Source organism: Epinephelus moara, chromosome 10 (genome assembly GCF_006386435.1).
Source record: "Epinephelus moara isolate mb chromosome 10, YSFRI_EMoa_1.0, whole genome shotgun sequence".
Lineage (NCBI taxonomy): Eukaryota > Metazoa > Chordata > Actinopteri > Perciformes > Serranidae > Epinephelus > Epinephelus moara.
Window position 1 is genome coordinate 28,767,749 of NC_065515.1, and position 17,266 is coordinate 28,785,014.

Sequence of the window (17,266 nt, forward strand, 5' to 3'; positions counted from 1 at the left end):
AGAAACAATATACTGTATATAAACTGACTTATTTTTGAGAGTGAAATCAGTCTAACCAATGAAGTGTCACAGTAAAAATATGATGTCATCACATATAAATGTATTTATTTTGGTAGGACAGCAAAAAGAAACATATACTGGGTGTAAACCACCATACCTTTGAAACAACCTTTGCCAGTGAACAGTTTTAACACCCATAGTTTAGAAAACTAACTGAATAATTTCCTGAAGGTTTCCTGTCACAAGGCTCCAGAGTATTTTTTCACACTTAAGGAATGGTGCTCCCAATTGAAAATTTTAAGAGCACCAGCACTACATTTTGAAGCACCACTTGTGCAATGCAATACATTTATATTTTTTCCATGTTGGAACTGCATTGGTAATAAATAGACAATTTATGGAAATAACAGTGTGCTCACAAATTCTTAGCTACTTTGCTATTTTTGAAATGTAGCACAAAGATGCACAAATGTGGGACTTTAATTTTGGAGGGTATCTGAGTTGATACAGTAAAACTGCTTAATGTTGAGTCTGTATGTAGTCAGAGTTGTCCTTAACTGAAAAAAATGTAGTCAATATCAAGATTTTTTTTATCTCCTCACAATTTTGTGGAATTTCTTAAAATTTATAAAGGGACACAGCTAACATGTTTTGTATTTTATTACTTTTTACTTATTTTTCATTTTTGCTGTATTAAAGGCACTATGTGTAACAATTTCAGTTGTTCTTCGAGACAAACAAATTTTGCAGTTAAAAGTGTGTCCGCCTATGTCCGTAAGCTCCGAAATTCTAATTTACATATACATTGTGACCGGTGTCTCATCATGTACATGCGCCATCTTGAAAATACAGGAACGTACAGGGACATACTTGAGAAATACGGAATCGCCTTTCACGTTTTCACTTGTCGGTTTCCGGTTTCCGCCTGCAGGTAGAGTGACAAAAAGCAGCAGCAAGCAGGCTAGTCACAAGTGCCGGTGCATTTGAAAAAAGGCAAAAAGATAACGTGACCGGTGATTTCAAAAAATGAGGGTCAACATCGGGGTAGCCTTTCCCAGGTGGAGAGAGCTGCTGAAGGAGAATCACAGCTAACAGTGGCTAACAGCTGTTAGCGGCGCTGTTAGTGGTGCTGGATGTAACAGCTGTTAGCCGCTGTTAGCGCTGTTAGTGCTGTTAGCGGCGCTGGTCGCGAGGAGAGGGATGAGGTGTGTGAGGTTGAGCCACTTGTCAGTTGTCAAAAGACAAGACGTGATTGGTTTGTTTCGATTTACACCCGCCCCAACAGTCCTACATTGTAAACACAGCCAGCATGGTGAGGAGGGGTTTTGTCAACTCGTGTCACATGTGTCTGTGTAGGAGCCTGAATGAATACTCCATGAAGTATCGGATGACATGGTTTCACCAATGTTATCATAGCTTTTTGGTACACAGCAGCTACTGTGCGCTGTCTGTTTGGGTTTGAATGCAATATACGATCTCAACACTAGATGGGAGAAATTCCTACACAGTGCCCGTTTAACACCATTTTTTGAAATTTGGCCATTTCAGTACAAGTTCAGAATACCCCTGTATGCAATTTTAGCAGCAGATGATTTGACAATTGAGATGCAAGTGATGGCTAACTTGATGCACAGCCATTTGACACTGCTTCTGGATGACCAGAGAAGAGGATAGGATTTGATCCAGCTTGGACTGAGAAAAAGACTGTGGTCAAGCTAGCTGTCACTAGCATCTCTGTAGTCAAACCAGGCCCAAGAAATGCTGCTTAGACTTGCCTTCAATTTTTTCCAGTGGTCACTTGTGGTATTGCAGCAGAAAAATCTGCTGTTGTCCAAAAAGCATTTTCCCCATTGTAATAGTAAGAGCACATTTTGTATCGGTCTTAACATGTGCAGACAGCAGGGGGCATTCCTGGTCAGTGAGTCCAGTAAGCTGCAGAAGGCAGACATGTTTTCCTAGCCTGGTTCCAGACCATAGACCCCACCCACTCAACTGAGTAGGCTTGCATCTCTGGTCTGGCATACTGCAATGAATTTGCAATTTATCTCGTCCAAACGATGGAAGGACCAATGAACGCCGGGGGTGGGGGCGGGTCTAGCGATTAGACAATCAGCGCCACGCTGATGTCAAGCTGTGCGCCGGTGGGTAACTGGTGAGGATAGCAACAATGGCGACCGCTGCAGATCCTACAGACCACATTAACGATGCTATCGAGGTATTTCGCCACTACTCGCGTTAAAGGGCCAGTGTGTAATATTTGGCATGGTTTATTGTCAAATCTGAATCTGAATCTGAATATTCTACCCATTAATATGTTTATATAAGTGTATAATCGCTATAAAATAAAATTCGTTTGGTTTTCGTAGCCTTATAATTATGCTTTTATATATATTAATAGCAAGGGCCTTGCTTTAGAGAGGTCGCCATCTTGTGCCGCCATGTATGTACGGCAGACCGAGCGGACAATCCAGCCAGCCAGAGAACGTGTTTCGCGTATATAAATGAACCAACGAAGACAGCGGGAGGAAGGAAGGAGGAGGAGGAAACAGCAGAGAGTGTTAGTAGTTCGTCGATAGAGAGTAGTGAAAAGTTTTTTTAGTTATAAAGTTTGCGAATGGACCACACTTACCACGCAACAGGAGAGAATGAACCCAAACCGTCATCTGCGAGGAAAAGAAGACGCAACTTCACTCCTTGTGATGCACTCTCTGCGGCGCTTTTCCTCCTGATGATATGTATCTCCCTAAGGATGGCAGAACCGAATCCCATTCTGTGCAGCAAAATGGGAGCGGAGGATTCAGCCTCTCTTCTCGCCCGCTCAGCATCCAGCATCAAGTTCCTCATCTGTATGCTCCGGCTCAAACAGGTATGGCTCTGGGTCTGTGTCCGCTACAAGAAACTCTTCAAAATCGCATTCAAAGGTCCTCAAAGGCAGCTACTATAGTCCGGAGATATTGCTAGGCTAAATAAACAGCTGAGCTCTGTTTACAGGCTACGCTGTAGGGGAGGGGGTGCCCGCTAGGTATTGTAAACAAGAATGTGTGTATGGAGTGTGTGTTACGCTAGAAGAGTCAGAGTTTGGGATGGAGTCTTTTACCCCCTGGAGTGTTACCGGAGTTTTTGGAGTGCTCAAATAAACTGGCCTTTTTCCCGAACGCTACTCTGGTCTCCTGCTCATGGGGGATTCATTACAATATCGTAACATGGTTTAGATTTCTAAATAAATATTCACCTCGTCGCTAGATAGACCTACTCCTGAAAAACTCTTGTCTGCGCAAGGCTTTTTGTCCCTACAAGGCCACCGTCATTTACCTGATGGGAGGGGTGAGCGAGTGAGCCCTGCAATCTAGAATTTGACCACTGATGTCACTGTTTTCAACGGTTTTCAACCCATTTTACACAGTGGCCCTTTAATGGAGAACCAAATTAAGGAAGCTGCTAAACTGGATTTAACGGCAATGCAGCTGGGTGTGCACGACGACAGAGACATTTTAAACGGGCAATGCTCGCTTGTTTTCAGCACCCCCGATGCATGGATACTAATGACGTCGAGTCGTTGATCTCTACTGATTGGTTAGGGAAAAATCAAATTCCCTCCCCCTTGTAAATCGCCTTCAATGGAGGCGATGTCAGACTGAAGGTTCTGGGAGCTTTAGTCTGACACTCAGGCTAGTGTTTTCCTGTAATAGGTGATGAAGTTCACTTCTTGATAAAGTACCATCTCTTCTAAGTAAACTATTGTGTTGTTATTTAAGAACCCACAACACCAACAAAACACCCATACACCACCATTATAAAAGTGACGCCTGTAAAACTGTTGACAGGTCACCTCGAATTGCAAACACGGTCAATTATGACCCATTATAATAATATAATTATGATTCATTATAATAATAATAATAATAACTTTATTTATATAGCACCTTTTAAAAACAAAGTTTACAAAGTGCTTTGACAAACAAAGCAAAATCAGTACAATCAACAATATGACAGCAGCAGGTAATGCAGCAACAACACACAATATAGCAGAGGCAGACATATACAACATGGCAGCATCAAGGTAGCAGCAAGGAGTACAGGAGAAAACAGCAAAGGGAATAAAATAAGTAAATACAATATAACTAAAATACTAATAAATAAACAATACAAGAAAAAAAAAGAGGAGAACGACGACATCACATAAAAGTAAGTCTATAAAAATGGGTTTTAAGAAGTGATTTAAAAGAAGTTACTGATTCTGCAAACCTTATATCCTCGGGCAGGTTGTTCCAAAGCCGAGGGGCCCTGATGGAAAAAGCTCGGTCGCCCTTAGACTTCAGCCTCGACTCTGGAACAACCAACAGGCCCCTACCCGAGGATCTCAGGCTGCGCACAGGCTCGTATGGGGTCAACATTTCTGTCATATAGCTAGGGGCCAGACCCAGACTGAACTAGTTGGAGGTGGGAGAGTGATTTATGGTTGATGCTGGAAAGGAGGGAGTTACAGTAGTCTAGTCTGGAGAAGATGAATGCGTGGATAACTTTTTCTAGGTCAGGGTGTGAAAGCATGGGTTTAATTTTTGAAATAATTCGTAAATGATAGAAACAGGACTGAACAACTTTCTTGATGTGGGGTTGAAAACTGAGATCTGAATCAAATATAACTCCAAGATTTTTGGCTGTTGGCTGAACATTTGAGGATAATGGACCTAGATTGTTTTTGGTGAGGCTAATTGAATTTGAGGAACTGAACAGTAGAATTTCTGATTTTGAGTTGTTGAGTTGAAGAAAATTTTGTGCCATCCAACAGTTGATATATTTGATACAGTCTACGACAGCAGCTAGGCTTCTGGGGTCACCGGGTCTCAGCGGGAGGTATATCTGTGTGTCGTCCGCATAACAATGAAAAGACACATTGTTCCGCTGAATGATATGACTGAGAGGAAGCATATAAATAGAAAATAAAATTGGACCTAAAATCGAATGTGAGCAGGTAATTTGAGCTGTTGAAGTTTTGATTTGTGGAGGTTTTATATGGATTAAAGTTTTTACCGAGCTGAGAATAGCATTTGGAAAAACCTTGAGGTCATCACGATGTAAAGTCTATGGGTTGAGCAGGAATCCACAGATGGGCCAGTAGGAGAAACACTTATGTGCATATTCAGTGGGCTGCATACCCCAAAAGTAAACCCGGAGGCCAGAAACTTCTTTTGTGTATATGCCAGATCCCCAGGAGGTGCACTCAACTTTGAAGCTAATTTCACATAGTGGCCAAACCAATTAACTACAAAAGTCATACTCCTACTCCTAGTCATAGCACACAGCGCAATTCTTATAGTTGGTATATTTTATTCTTTTATAAAAAAGAAATATATGCAAACAGTGCACTCAGGTTTGGTGATTTTATTGTAAATTATCAGGGCCATTGTTCTTCTGCAGTTTTCAAAGAAAAATATAAGTCTTTTCAGTGTTTATACCCAAAAGTATATAAAGTTTTATTTATTTTGCACACACATTGTGAAGTCACTTAGTTCATCTGTAATCGTACACACACACTGATGCATGCTTAATAAACTAAGCCAGGAATATTCTGAAGTCCTGATCTGATCAATAATCCACAAGGTTTAATATATCATATAATGGTTGAGTGATTGGAGTGCTAAGAAAACAAAACTGTGCTACAGTAAAAAAAAAAAAACAGTAAATACCATACTATCCAATTAACATACATACTGTAGGATCTGTGAACACAGCAGCCTGAGGACACAAGCTTTCTTGGCCCTACCTGGTTTCAGTTCAGGTCATGTCTCCTGCTGAGCAGGACATTAGTTCAAACACCCTCTCCTGATTACTGTATCCTGCCAGGGCAGAAGACCCTGTGGTGTCATAAAGAATGACTTCAAGTCATGTCTCACTGCAATAGTAGCCCGGGTTGCTATTGCGGTTGACAGTTGTCTTGCCTCCAGGAGGTTGCCATCTCCTGCCACCTGCCTCCTCCATTCACCTGGCAGAAGTTCCCCTAATGCCGCAGTGCTATCAGCAAAATTCGGAGGAATGTATCTAGATGCAGGTGAGGCTGCTGCATCAGTGTGGGCCAGCATGTTGTGAGGGGCTATGCACGCCTTCACGACATCCACCGTCTTCTCAGGGTGGAATTCGATGGGCCACCCCAGTATCCCAAAGCTGTTCTCCATCACCTGTCTGGCTCGTGAGTGCCAGTAATTATACACTTTCTGTGCATCATCAAGGTTGAGACCTGAGATAAAAAGAATAAGCACAAACAACATAGGCCTACTATTAGATATACGCATTAACATGGATATTTTCAAAATGTTTATTATTTAGATGAAAAGTAATTACACTACCTGGGTAGAAATGCTGCATCTCCTAGGAACACATGAGGGACAGTCGTGTTGGTGCCAGGCAGGTGGCCAGGTGGAGGCAGTTCAAGAGTCCCCTGCAGAAGTCTTGAACCAAACCGACTGTCCTTGAAAATTCCCCCATCACTCGCTCGACCGTATGAGCCAATGTCCACCATGGTAAAACGATATTTAGCATCACAGATTGCCATAAGGACCTGCATCTGGTGGTGCTTTAACCTGCACGTTTCCCATCAATACATCCCAAGCAATTGGGGAAGTTCCACAGTCTCCAGAAATCACGAGAAATCTCTGTCCATTCACTGCCTTTGGGTGAGGAAACAAAATCCGTTATCAGGGCCCTCAAGATGGCCTGGCAAACCTCGGGCACAATCAGTTAAACTGTTGTCGACCCCAATTTATAACTGGCCGTAACACTTTTCTGGCTACCACCAGAAGCGAGGATTCTCAAAGTAACAGCAAATCTCTCCTGTAAACTGACCGGGCTAAAATGGGTCCTTTCATGCCGCAAGAACGGCTTGATCTGATGCAGCAGGTCATCGAAGCGGTGCGACATGTGAAAGTAGCTGAAGTGGATGTGTTCCCCAGTCAGATATCTCGCTACATGTATCGGGCGGACAGACCACCTTCTTTTGTGGCGCTTTCGTCTGGTCAAAAGCCATAAACATAACAATTCCTCCTCTGCAATCCATACTTTTGGTGCCGCCATCATTGCTGTTTACATTGTTTTCTATTCAGTTCGATAACATTTTGAAAGTCTGGAGGAGTCGCAAAATTAAGTAAATTCATCCCTATTTAAGTTAGCGGAGCTGAAGTTGATGGTTTGGCTCAGGGAATTTTTGTCTTGTAGTGACAGATTACCAAACCAGGACACCAGGGCAAAAGATAATAATGACTTGATAAAAGTTTGATAAAATAACTTAAAACACAGGACATAGGATGCTGAGAAACCCTCAGGTGGTCGCAGCATGCGCATGCACCCAGTTGTGTTCTTGGATGCTGTATTCCTGGATCATGGCTCTGACACTCACTAATCCTTGCCCTCCCTCATTTTGCTGCTTGTATTTAACTTTTCCCTCTTCTACAGGCCTGGTTCCCACAACGTCAAAGGGATAGTGCACCCAAAAATGAAAATTCAGCCATTATCTACTCACCCATATGTCGATGGAGGCCCTGGTGAAGTTTTCGAGTCCTCACATCCCTTGCGGAGATCGGCAGGGGCAGCGGCGAGCACACCTAATGGCAGACGGCGCCCCAGACTAACGTCCAAGAACACAAAATTGAATCCACAAAGTATCTCCATCTGGATGTGAGGACTCGAAAAGTTCACCAGGGCCTCCATCGGCATATGGGTGAGTAGATAATGGCTGAATTTTCATTTTTGGGTGCACTATCCCTTTAAGCCTAACACCCTGTCCGGTCAGTTTGTGGAGAAGGACGACTCCACCCCTGGCCTGAACATCATCCCTCCTGCCCTTGTTTGGTCGCTTTGCTCACCTGGGAGGTTGAGGAAAAAGTCAAGGCTGCCATGGAGGACCAGCCCAGTCCAAACTCCTGTACCCCTGACCGCCTGTTCGTCCTGCAGACCCTGATGTCCTCCAATCAGCTGCCCAAACAGCTGATTCATGATTAACAGTACAATGATAGCTAGAAATAGCGAGTGAGCATGTGTGCAAGAGGTGAATGGCAGAAAGTATGACAGATAAATTATAGGCCTGAGCATGAAAAAGATTAGTCTTCCTGACCGAACTTTCGCTGGAGCTTTATTTAGCGACGGGTCAGCGGACCCAGCCTGCTCCCCCAGGTGAGATTGCTCGGGCATCCGCACCATCGAAGGGCCAGTCACAGCCTGTGAGTGACCTGTATCCTGGTCTGCAGATGTGTCTGTGGGTGCAGTCCCTGGCTAAGGAGGTATCCTTGCACTGGGCACATGTACAGGAGTGCCAATGGTAGTATTTCAACCATTGCAGCCATGAACCCTAAGAGCCACATTCTCAGTCTCCAGGTGGGCCTTGTCCCCAGGCAAAAATGTAATAGGCAGGCCCTGAAAGAGAGGCCAGCAAGATCCCAAAGGGGAGAACACAGAATTTGAGATTCTCTTTTTGCAGGTAAATCTTAGGAATCGCTTGCGACCCTCCCAGATGGGAATAAAAAAGTAGGTATCCCTGAGGTCTATGGTGGCAAACCAATTCATCCTGGGCATTGTCAGCATTTTGAACTTCAGGAGATGGAGAGACCAGTTAAGAATTGTTCCTCATCTCCCATCTTTTTTTGGGAGGAGGAAACAGTGGGAATAGAACCCAGCCCGCTGATTCTCTGGCTCTAACTTCCTGACTGCTCTTTTCATCAGCAGGGTAAAAGCCTCTGCCCCTAACACCTCCCTGTGCTGCAGGTCTGTCACTGACAAAACCTTCACTGATCTTGACATGGGGGATTAGAGAAAACTGAAGACCCCTGGATCATGGTTGAGGCTGCCTCGGGATCCGTGTTTGTTCAGAGATGGAAGGAATATGTATTAATAGTTTTTTCCTGTGTCACTCCACTTTATTGCACATAACTTTATTTATTGATTGAAATGTTGTAAAGATAGAAAACATTTTTGGAGAGATGGGGATTAATGCACAGTAGATATTGATGGTTTGAAAGAGGGAGGGAGACGTAGCAAGAACAAAATGGGGTGAGGGAGTGAATGATGTAATGGAGGGAGATGATGATCAGGAGTGAGAGGAAAAAAACAAGCTGAGGGGAGGAGGGGAGGGCAACAAGATAGATGATGGAAATGGAGAGATGAAGAGATAAATATCTCATCTCAAGAAGAGGTCATCTGAGAGCTTCTTGACCTCAGCAGCTCTCTCTTCAGATCCACAATCACTTTCTCTGATGATGGTGGAGACACTGGAAGCAGCTGACCTCTGTATCTCTCCCCTCAACACCTCCTGCAGGTCAATGCCTGTTACTCCCCAGGCCATATTCATCAGAACACTGCTGTGCTGCCTCACTCTTCTCACTGTGATGCTCAATTTATTGGTTATCATCTCCATCTCCCACTTCAGGCACAGACATTTTTCTCATAATATAACAGCTGTTACAGTGTATGAGTTGAATTCATGGATAGATTCTGTGTTTACTAGATATTGTATGCTAAAATAGACGTCAGTGCTTTCACTTGTAAATTAAAGTGTAATGTTCAGTATACTTTTCTGTTTAAATTTGTCACTATAACAGTAATCATGAACAATTTCTTACATATACCACCAAACTTCTTTAGTACTTAGTTCAGATAATGCGGATTTGCTTGATTTTATTTTGCATGTAGGCTATAAATATAATTTGTCTTCATTCTCACAATTATCAGTGTGATCGAAAGTAATTTTCACTGAGTATGAGGCTCTCATCATAATCTCCCTCTCCAGGCAGCTCCACACCCCCACCAATCTCATCCTCCTCTCTCTGGCTGTGTCTGACTTGTTTGTGGGCCTCGCAGTGATGCCAAGTGCAATCATCAGCCTGCAGTCCTGTGGGTTTCTGGGTAAAATCACATGTGCTTTTTTGTACCTGTTGGGCTTCATCCTTACCTCTGCTTCTGTTGGGAACATGGTGCTCATATCAGTGGACCGTTATGTGGCTATTTGTGACCCTCTGCACTATTCCTCCATGATAACACTAAGCAGAGTTAAAATCTGTGTGTCTTTGTGTTGGTTATGTGCTGTTATCTACAACCTTATAATTCTTAAAGATCACTTTTCACAAATAGATTTGTCTAACTCCTGTGCTCACGAATGTGTAGTTGTCATAAATTACGTTTCAGGGGCAGTAGACTTGCTTCTGACCTTTCTTGGCCCTGTTACTGTGATCATAGTTCTCTATATGAGAGTGTTTGTGGTGGCTGTGTCACAAGCACGTATCATGCGGTCTCAAATTTCAACTACTAAATCAAATACTGTGATTGTTAAGAAATCTGAGATGAGGGCTGCTAGAACTCTAGGTATTACTCTTCTTGCGTTTATACTTTGTCTCTGTCCATACTACATTAATTCTCTAGCAGGACAGAACACCACAGATAGTATAGCTTCATCAGCTCAGAACTGGCTGTTCTATTGTAACTCCATGTTTAATCCTCTGATCTATGCCTTTTTCTACCCCTGGTTTAGAAAAGCGGTTAAAGTCATTGTCAGACTTCAGATACTGCAGGCGGGTTCCCGTAAGGCCAAGATGATGTAGAGAGAAGCAGTATACTGTATATACACTGACTTATTCTATAAAGGGGAATTCAGTCCAACTAATGGTGAAATGAATTTGAACACAGTGAAAGCACAGTGTTGTAACATATAAATGTATTTATTTTAGGAAACCTATTCTGGATGTAAATGATTATACATTTGAAACAACCTTTGCCAGTGAAGATGAGTTTTAACACCCTTGGTTTAGAAAAGTGATTGAATTATTTGTCAAAGGTATCTTGCTGGTGTGCTTACTATTAGTGTAATTCAAAACTGAGCAGTCTAATGACTGAGGTGCAGGAGCAACTTCAAATTGCAAAGAAAGAAAGAAAGACTACATTATGTGGACGATCACATGACCAAGACCAAGATGGCTGTTAAGTAAGGACATTTCCAACAACCGTGCACAACTTAAAGGATAACTTTGGCATTTTTCAACCTAGACCCTATTTCCCTGTGTAAATTGATCAAAAAGACTTTTGAAATTGTTCCAGTAATGAGGGAGCCAGCAGCGGCCTGCAGCCCCAAAATGAGCTGCAATTGAGGGACATGGGGCAATTAAACACTGTCACTGTATGTCCATTAAAAGTGGTTATTTTTGCCACAGAACAGCTCAGATTGTTATTAGAAGTGTCTGACTTGTCTCTTCACCTTTCACTTGATCAAGTCTGTTTGTTATTGCCTTCTTAAGCAGAAGTCTAGTTCTGAAATATCACGAGATATTACAAGATGTCACTTGGAAAATAGTGGAAAACTGTGAGTTCTGGAGAAAGTATAGTAATCAGAGTAGTTTAGAGTAAATATTAAGTGTTACCTAAAAGATATTAGAGTATATGCAAAGACAACACATTTTCACTTTGACCTTGTCACATATTGACGTGCTTAGTGATGGACTTTCTACCTCCACATACATCGTGCAAGGTACCCTGGGTGTGTTGGTTGTTGATGTTCTGGGACACCGTGTCAGGTTTTGCCTGTTACATGTATTGTCTGATTTCAAGATACACTTTGGGCCCTATTTAGATGGTCTAAAACGCAAAGCGCCAGGCGTGCGGCGTATAGGTGTGTCCCAGTCACTTGCTAGTTAGACAGCGCATTTTCAGACTGTGTGCCATGGTGGAGAGTCTAAAAGGGTTGGACTTTGTGAATTAGTCATGGGTGTGTTTTGGGCGTATCATTCAATAAGCCAATCAGAGTGTCACCTCTCATTCCCTTTAAAAGAGGAGCGATTGGAGCGCACGGCGGAGAGCTAGTTAGATGGCAGACCTACCAACTGGAAAGAGTGACCATTTTACAGCTGAGGAGACGATAAATGTATCTCTGTATCGACTGTCCCGTCACATCTGATGTCAGATCAAAGGGGATTGGCACTGTTTGGCACGTTTGGCACGCGTAATGGAAACCCAACCTGATTTGATTAACACAGCTGCAATCTAATGAGTTCACATCCCTCTCAGCCACAAACAGCCACAGCATCAGATAGGGAGTATATATTCAGCATCTGTCATCTTAGAAAAGCCAAAAGAAAAGAAACAGGGTGAGACTGCGAGAGAGAAAGAGAGAGCGCGCGCACGAGAGAAACGCTGTCAACACATTGTAAATTATTCAATTTATTTTATTTTAACCCGGGAGGTTAGAGAGCCCAGCTCCCTCTCCAGCATCCTGAACCCCCCCCGCCTGAAGGTGCAGGAAGGGCTGGTCCCGTGGCTGCACCCGGGCCCGTCTGGTCTGGCTGCGCGCTGGCTGTGGAGCTGGGGTCATCCTCCTCCTCCTCCTCCTCCTCCTGACAAGATGATCTTCAGTTTTACGTTCTAAAAGCTATTTTTTTTTAAATATACATTTGTACGTGGCTATAAGTTTACGTTTTTAGTTCACAGAAGCTGGTTATTGTTGTGTTTATGTCAAAATAAAATTTATCAAATGTTTTCACATCTTTGATTTTGTGATTTACATGCCAAAATGATCACAATTCAATTGGGAAAGACAAGTTCATTTTACAGGCTATGTTGCGTATATTTGGACACTGCGAGCTTGGACCTCCCGGATTATTATTACTGCGATTAGATCATTCTGATCAATGACTGACCATTAAGACGTGTTTCTGATAAATATTTTAATGTGCACAATAATAACCTTTCACATTGTAATCATATTTTTATTTGTTATCTTTTGCATATGTGTGGCTGCTCCGTGTGTGTCTGAGCAGAGTGCATGCGCGTTGTGCACCCGCCTAGAGACGCATATTACTAACTTGTTTAACAGCGAAATACTGCGCCGTTGACTTTAGACCAGGTTTTTTTTGGTCACTGGCGCATTTGCTTTTTACGTCATCTAACTAGCAACGCGCCATGACTGCGCCTGACCACTCCTCATTTTTAGACCAACACACCCAGAGAAGCGCAAGTTCATTTTCTAGTTAGACGACGAGGGCGCAGGGCGTGAAAATGACAACTGCTCCTGCATCTAAATAGCAATGACACTTGCGACATGGATTATGCGCCCTCTGCCATCTGCTTTAGACCATCTAAATAGGGCCCTTTGTTTTCACAGGAAATTTTACATTTTTACATACATTCTTTGTCAACATAAATGCACTACGTCGGTACAACACCACAAATTAGACGTTTGTTATTCCTTCAACAACTAATGCACATGGTTGGATTTAGGTAAAAAGAACAGGGTTTGGCTTTAGAATCCTGTAGGACACAAACATCGCCTTTCTCGGGTGAAAGTGGGTGTTTGTTGGATCCCTCCACTAACATGTAACATTTACACATGTGCACCCATATTTTTTACTATAATAGCTGCATAGAATATATACATATATATATATATACACACAGTGGAAACCGCTTATAGCGATCACTTCTGTCCGGGTCAAATTGATTGCATAGAAGAGCGGACAAAGAGAGAAAAAGGGGAAAAAATGGAAGCGGAGGGTTACCAGGACATGAAGCAGGGAGACCATGGAGTTCTAGAGTTGTTGTGACCGTCTGACCACAGAGGAAAAATGCCTATGTTGTATAGAGTGGTTCGTGTTTGTGCATTTCCGACCTGTGCCAACAAAATATGGGCTTTGTTGGCTATGGACGTGCTTAAGTTTTGGCTAGTTGTGCTACAAATTGATTCAATTTCAACTGAATTCAATTTTATTTATATAGCCGAAAACCACCTCAGAGGGCTTTAAAGCATATGACATCCCTCTATCCTTTGGACCCTCAGGGAAGGAAAAACTTCCCCCCAAAAAACCTTTAATGGGGAAAAAATGGTAGAAACCTCACAAAGAGCAACACTGTTGTCCATACACTGCACATGAGGACCATAGGAATGACTATTACCTGTCACAGAGAAAAAATCTGGAGCTTATTTTTCTAAAGAAAACTGCTGTTCCAAGAGTGGATTTACCTACTGCAGACGAGGCAGGGTAATGCTAATAGCTAAAGTTATCATGTTGCATTGCTCTGGACATTGCATAATGTTACACATGAAAGCAGGCAGGAGAACAGCATAACAATCAATCAATAAACAATTAGGAGGCACAAAATATCAACTGATTCAGCATTGATTACAACAAATCTATCATATAGACTGGTTACCCATTTTCATTAGCTGGCATTCAAGTGATGTGAACAAGCTGACACTATCTGTACCACAGTGTGTGTGTGTGTGTGTGTGTGTGTGTGTGCGTGTGTGTGTGTGTGAGGTGGAAAAATATATTTATGCTTCTGTATTATACAACCCATGATATATTTTTATGAAATTTTATGCCTATATTTGCCCTTTCTATACATCAAGGAGATACCTACTGCCAATGAATGATGACAGTAATATTAGGTCTTGTACAACCCCCTATCCACAGTCTTTTCTAATAAAATAATCATTTGTTATTCCTTCAGTGGGGAAATTTGCAGTGTTACAGCACCAAAGGGGATAGTGTAATAACAAGAAGCATCAACAAAACGTAATGAATATGTAAACAATAAAATAAAAACCTCTGCTGCCTTTCTCTCTCTCTCTCTCTCTCTCCTCATCCACTGTTCATGCGTACACATCGTCACAAATACTGTCACAAATAAATACAGTGGCAATAGAATTCAAAGTCCATTCCAGACCTACCAATAAATTTGTATTTATACTCTTATGATATTAAAACACAAAAAAAGTACTCACAATAATTTTCTTAAAAATACAATTTCAGTTTGGCATGCTGCACACAAACATGTAGGTGTAATGCCAGTATTATCCCTATTTACCCCTATTTGGGGTAATGAACAGTTTGCACCTGGTAAAAAGGATGGAGAATTTAGATCATGGTGTGTAAAAGGTATTCAGAAAATGAGTTGGAGTTTTGCTCTTTTTTGATCAGTTATGTCAGAACTATCAAATCCCTAAAAAGCATTTCTTTACAAACCTACAGTTAAAAAGCTACATACCATCAAAATTTAAAAAGAATAATGAGCATGCGGCCTTTATCAAAACTGGAGGAGATAACACTTGCAGATTTGGAGGGGGAGGACCCTGTATCTAAATAGCTCATTAGTGGCATATAGTATGGGATCAAACTCAATGCATGTAAAACTGATATAAAAGAAGATATTGATGTGACAGATTGGAATGTGGCTCTTAAACAACAACAGTGTATGTAAAAAAAACAGACAAAAATTCAAGGTTTAAATGACATCAATATAAATGCTTAATGCGAATCTTCGTCACTCCTGTAGACTTCATCATATGTTTGCTAATATTCCTGTTGATTGTACCAAGTGCTCGAATGAGAAAGGCACTCAATGTCTAAAGGAATGTCCAAAAATTCTAAACTCTGGGAAGATATAAAATGTTTGTCAGAGGTGTTTAACACCAAGGTCCCTTTAAATGCCAAACTGTGTGTGCTTGGAATATATCCAGAGATCTTAATTTAAACACAAAAACAGACTGAACTTCTGGACGTTGGACTTCTCCAAGCCAGGAGAGCTATTGTATTATGTTGGAAGAGTATGGATGGCCCATTATTGAGAATGAGGATAAAGGAGCTATTGGAGTCCATAGGTCTGGAAAGACTAACTTATATTTCTAAGGGCATGCAGAAAGACTTTTTTTCAGCTCTGGAAACCATTTATGAACATTATGAAAGGAGAAAATGTAGGCATTACCTGATCAGAAACTGTAAAAGAAAATATAGGGAAATATTTTGCTATTGTACCTGATATCGGTGCAAGTAGAATATGTGAGTGTATGTAAATGGTAAATGGACTGCACTTGTATATAGACTGTCTAGTCCTCCAACCACTCAAAGCGCTTTTACACTATGTCACATTCACCCATTCACACACTGGTGGCCAAGGCTACCATAAAAAAGGTACCACCTGCTACTCGCAACCATTCACTCACACTCAAACACCGATGGAACAGCCATCAGGAGCAATGTGGGGTTCAGTATTTTGCACAAGGACACTTGGACATGTGGGCTGCATGAGCCAGGGATGGAATCAAGGATCGGTGGAGGACCCACTCCATCTCTGAGCCACAGCCGCCCAATGTAGATGTGTTGTAGATATGAGAAAATGACAATAAACATTTTAGGGAAAGAAAAAGACTGCATTATGTGGGATAAATCGACTGAATCTCATCAGAATTCATGCTAATGTAACAGTTTGTGTTTGTGGACCCAATTGCAGCACACAGGAGACCAGAAAAAGTTGGTAATGTCTTTTAATGTCACAACTCAGCAGGTATTCAATAGGGCAGGTAGACAGCAAAAAGCACAGTTTAACACTGGCACAGCCCCTCTACAAAGTCTCTGGCAGCCAGGCTGGTCTGGAAGGCAGAACTGGGCCGAGAAGCAGTTGAGTGGGTGGTGATACGAGCCAGTACTCACAGGAGGTACACACAATGGTGAGTGTGGCGACACAGGGAAAGTCTCTGGACAGCAGGAAACCACAGATAAGCAGACAGGAACACTCAAACTGTAGCGTCGTCATCAGATGGTAATGCCAAGCAGCCACAGGCAAACAGGAACCAAGGACCTAGAAGCAGATCTCAAGGTCGGAGACAGAAGGCTGTTGCGTTTACTGGGAATCAGTTGAGACAGGTAGGTCAGAGGTAGGCAGGGTCAGCAACAGGAAATGAGTCCGCAAAAAAGTGCTGGACAGTCTTGCATGAGTGGCATAAGCATTCAAATCAAAAGTTTATCCTTAGGTTTTATTAGAATTTAATTGTGACATGTATGGTATACCACAGACTAAAGCATTTTGTAAAAGCTCTGTAATTCTAATTACTTTCTTGTTACAATTTTCCTCTGAAAGTTGTAAGAGATTCAGTTGTCCCTGGTCCCTGTGCTGAAAATAGGGGTAGAGTAAGTTTGTGACTTAAAAAAGTTAACACACATAAACATTGCAATAACTGAATTCAATTTAGTTCTTGAGGTTTTTTGCTCTTTTTAAGTTAAATATTGGAACACCCAAACCCTCTCTTTGATCTGCAATTTGAACGCATGATACAGCAGCACTGTATCTGCTGCAGTTTTATATATAACCATGCTGGTTACAAAGACTTAAGGGTTTTATGTGACCAATACCCAATATACAGAAGTCATATGTAGTATATTTGAAGTCTAAACTGGACATATTGAAGTGAGATGCGGACCCTACTTTTGTGACTCTGACAGCACTCATTTGTTGCCATCGTGGG

At 42.0% G+C, this 17,266-nt stretch overlaps 1 protein-coding gene across 1 annotated transcript; it reads left to right on the top strand.

The window, feature by feature from the left end:
* The first annotated feature begins 8,080 nt into the window (after nt 1–8,080).
* LOC126396928 (trace amine-associated receptor 8a-like) lies at nt 8,081–10,580 on the top strand. The gene is made up of 3 exons (XM_050055305.1): nt 8,081–8,163; nt 9,302–9,412; nt 9,773–10,580. The coding sequence occupies exons 1-3, from the start codon at nt 8,081–8,083 to the stop codon at nt 10,578–10,580; spliced, it is 1,002 nt and encodes a 333-aa protein (XP_049911262.1).
* Nucleotides 10,581–17,266: the final 6,686 nt, after the last annotated feature.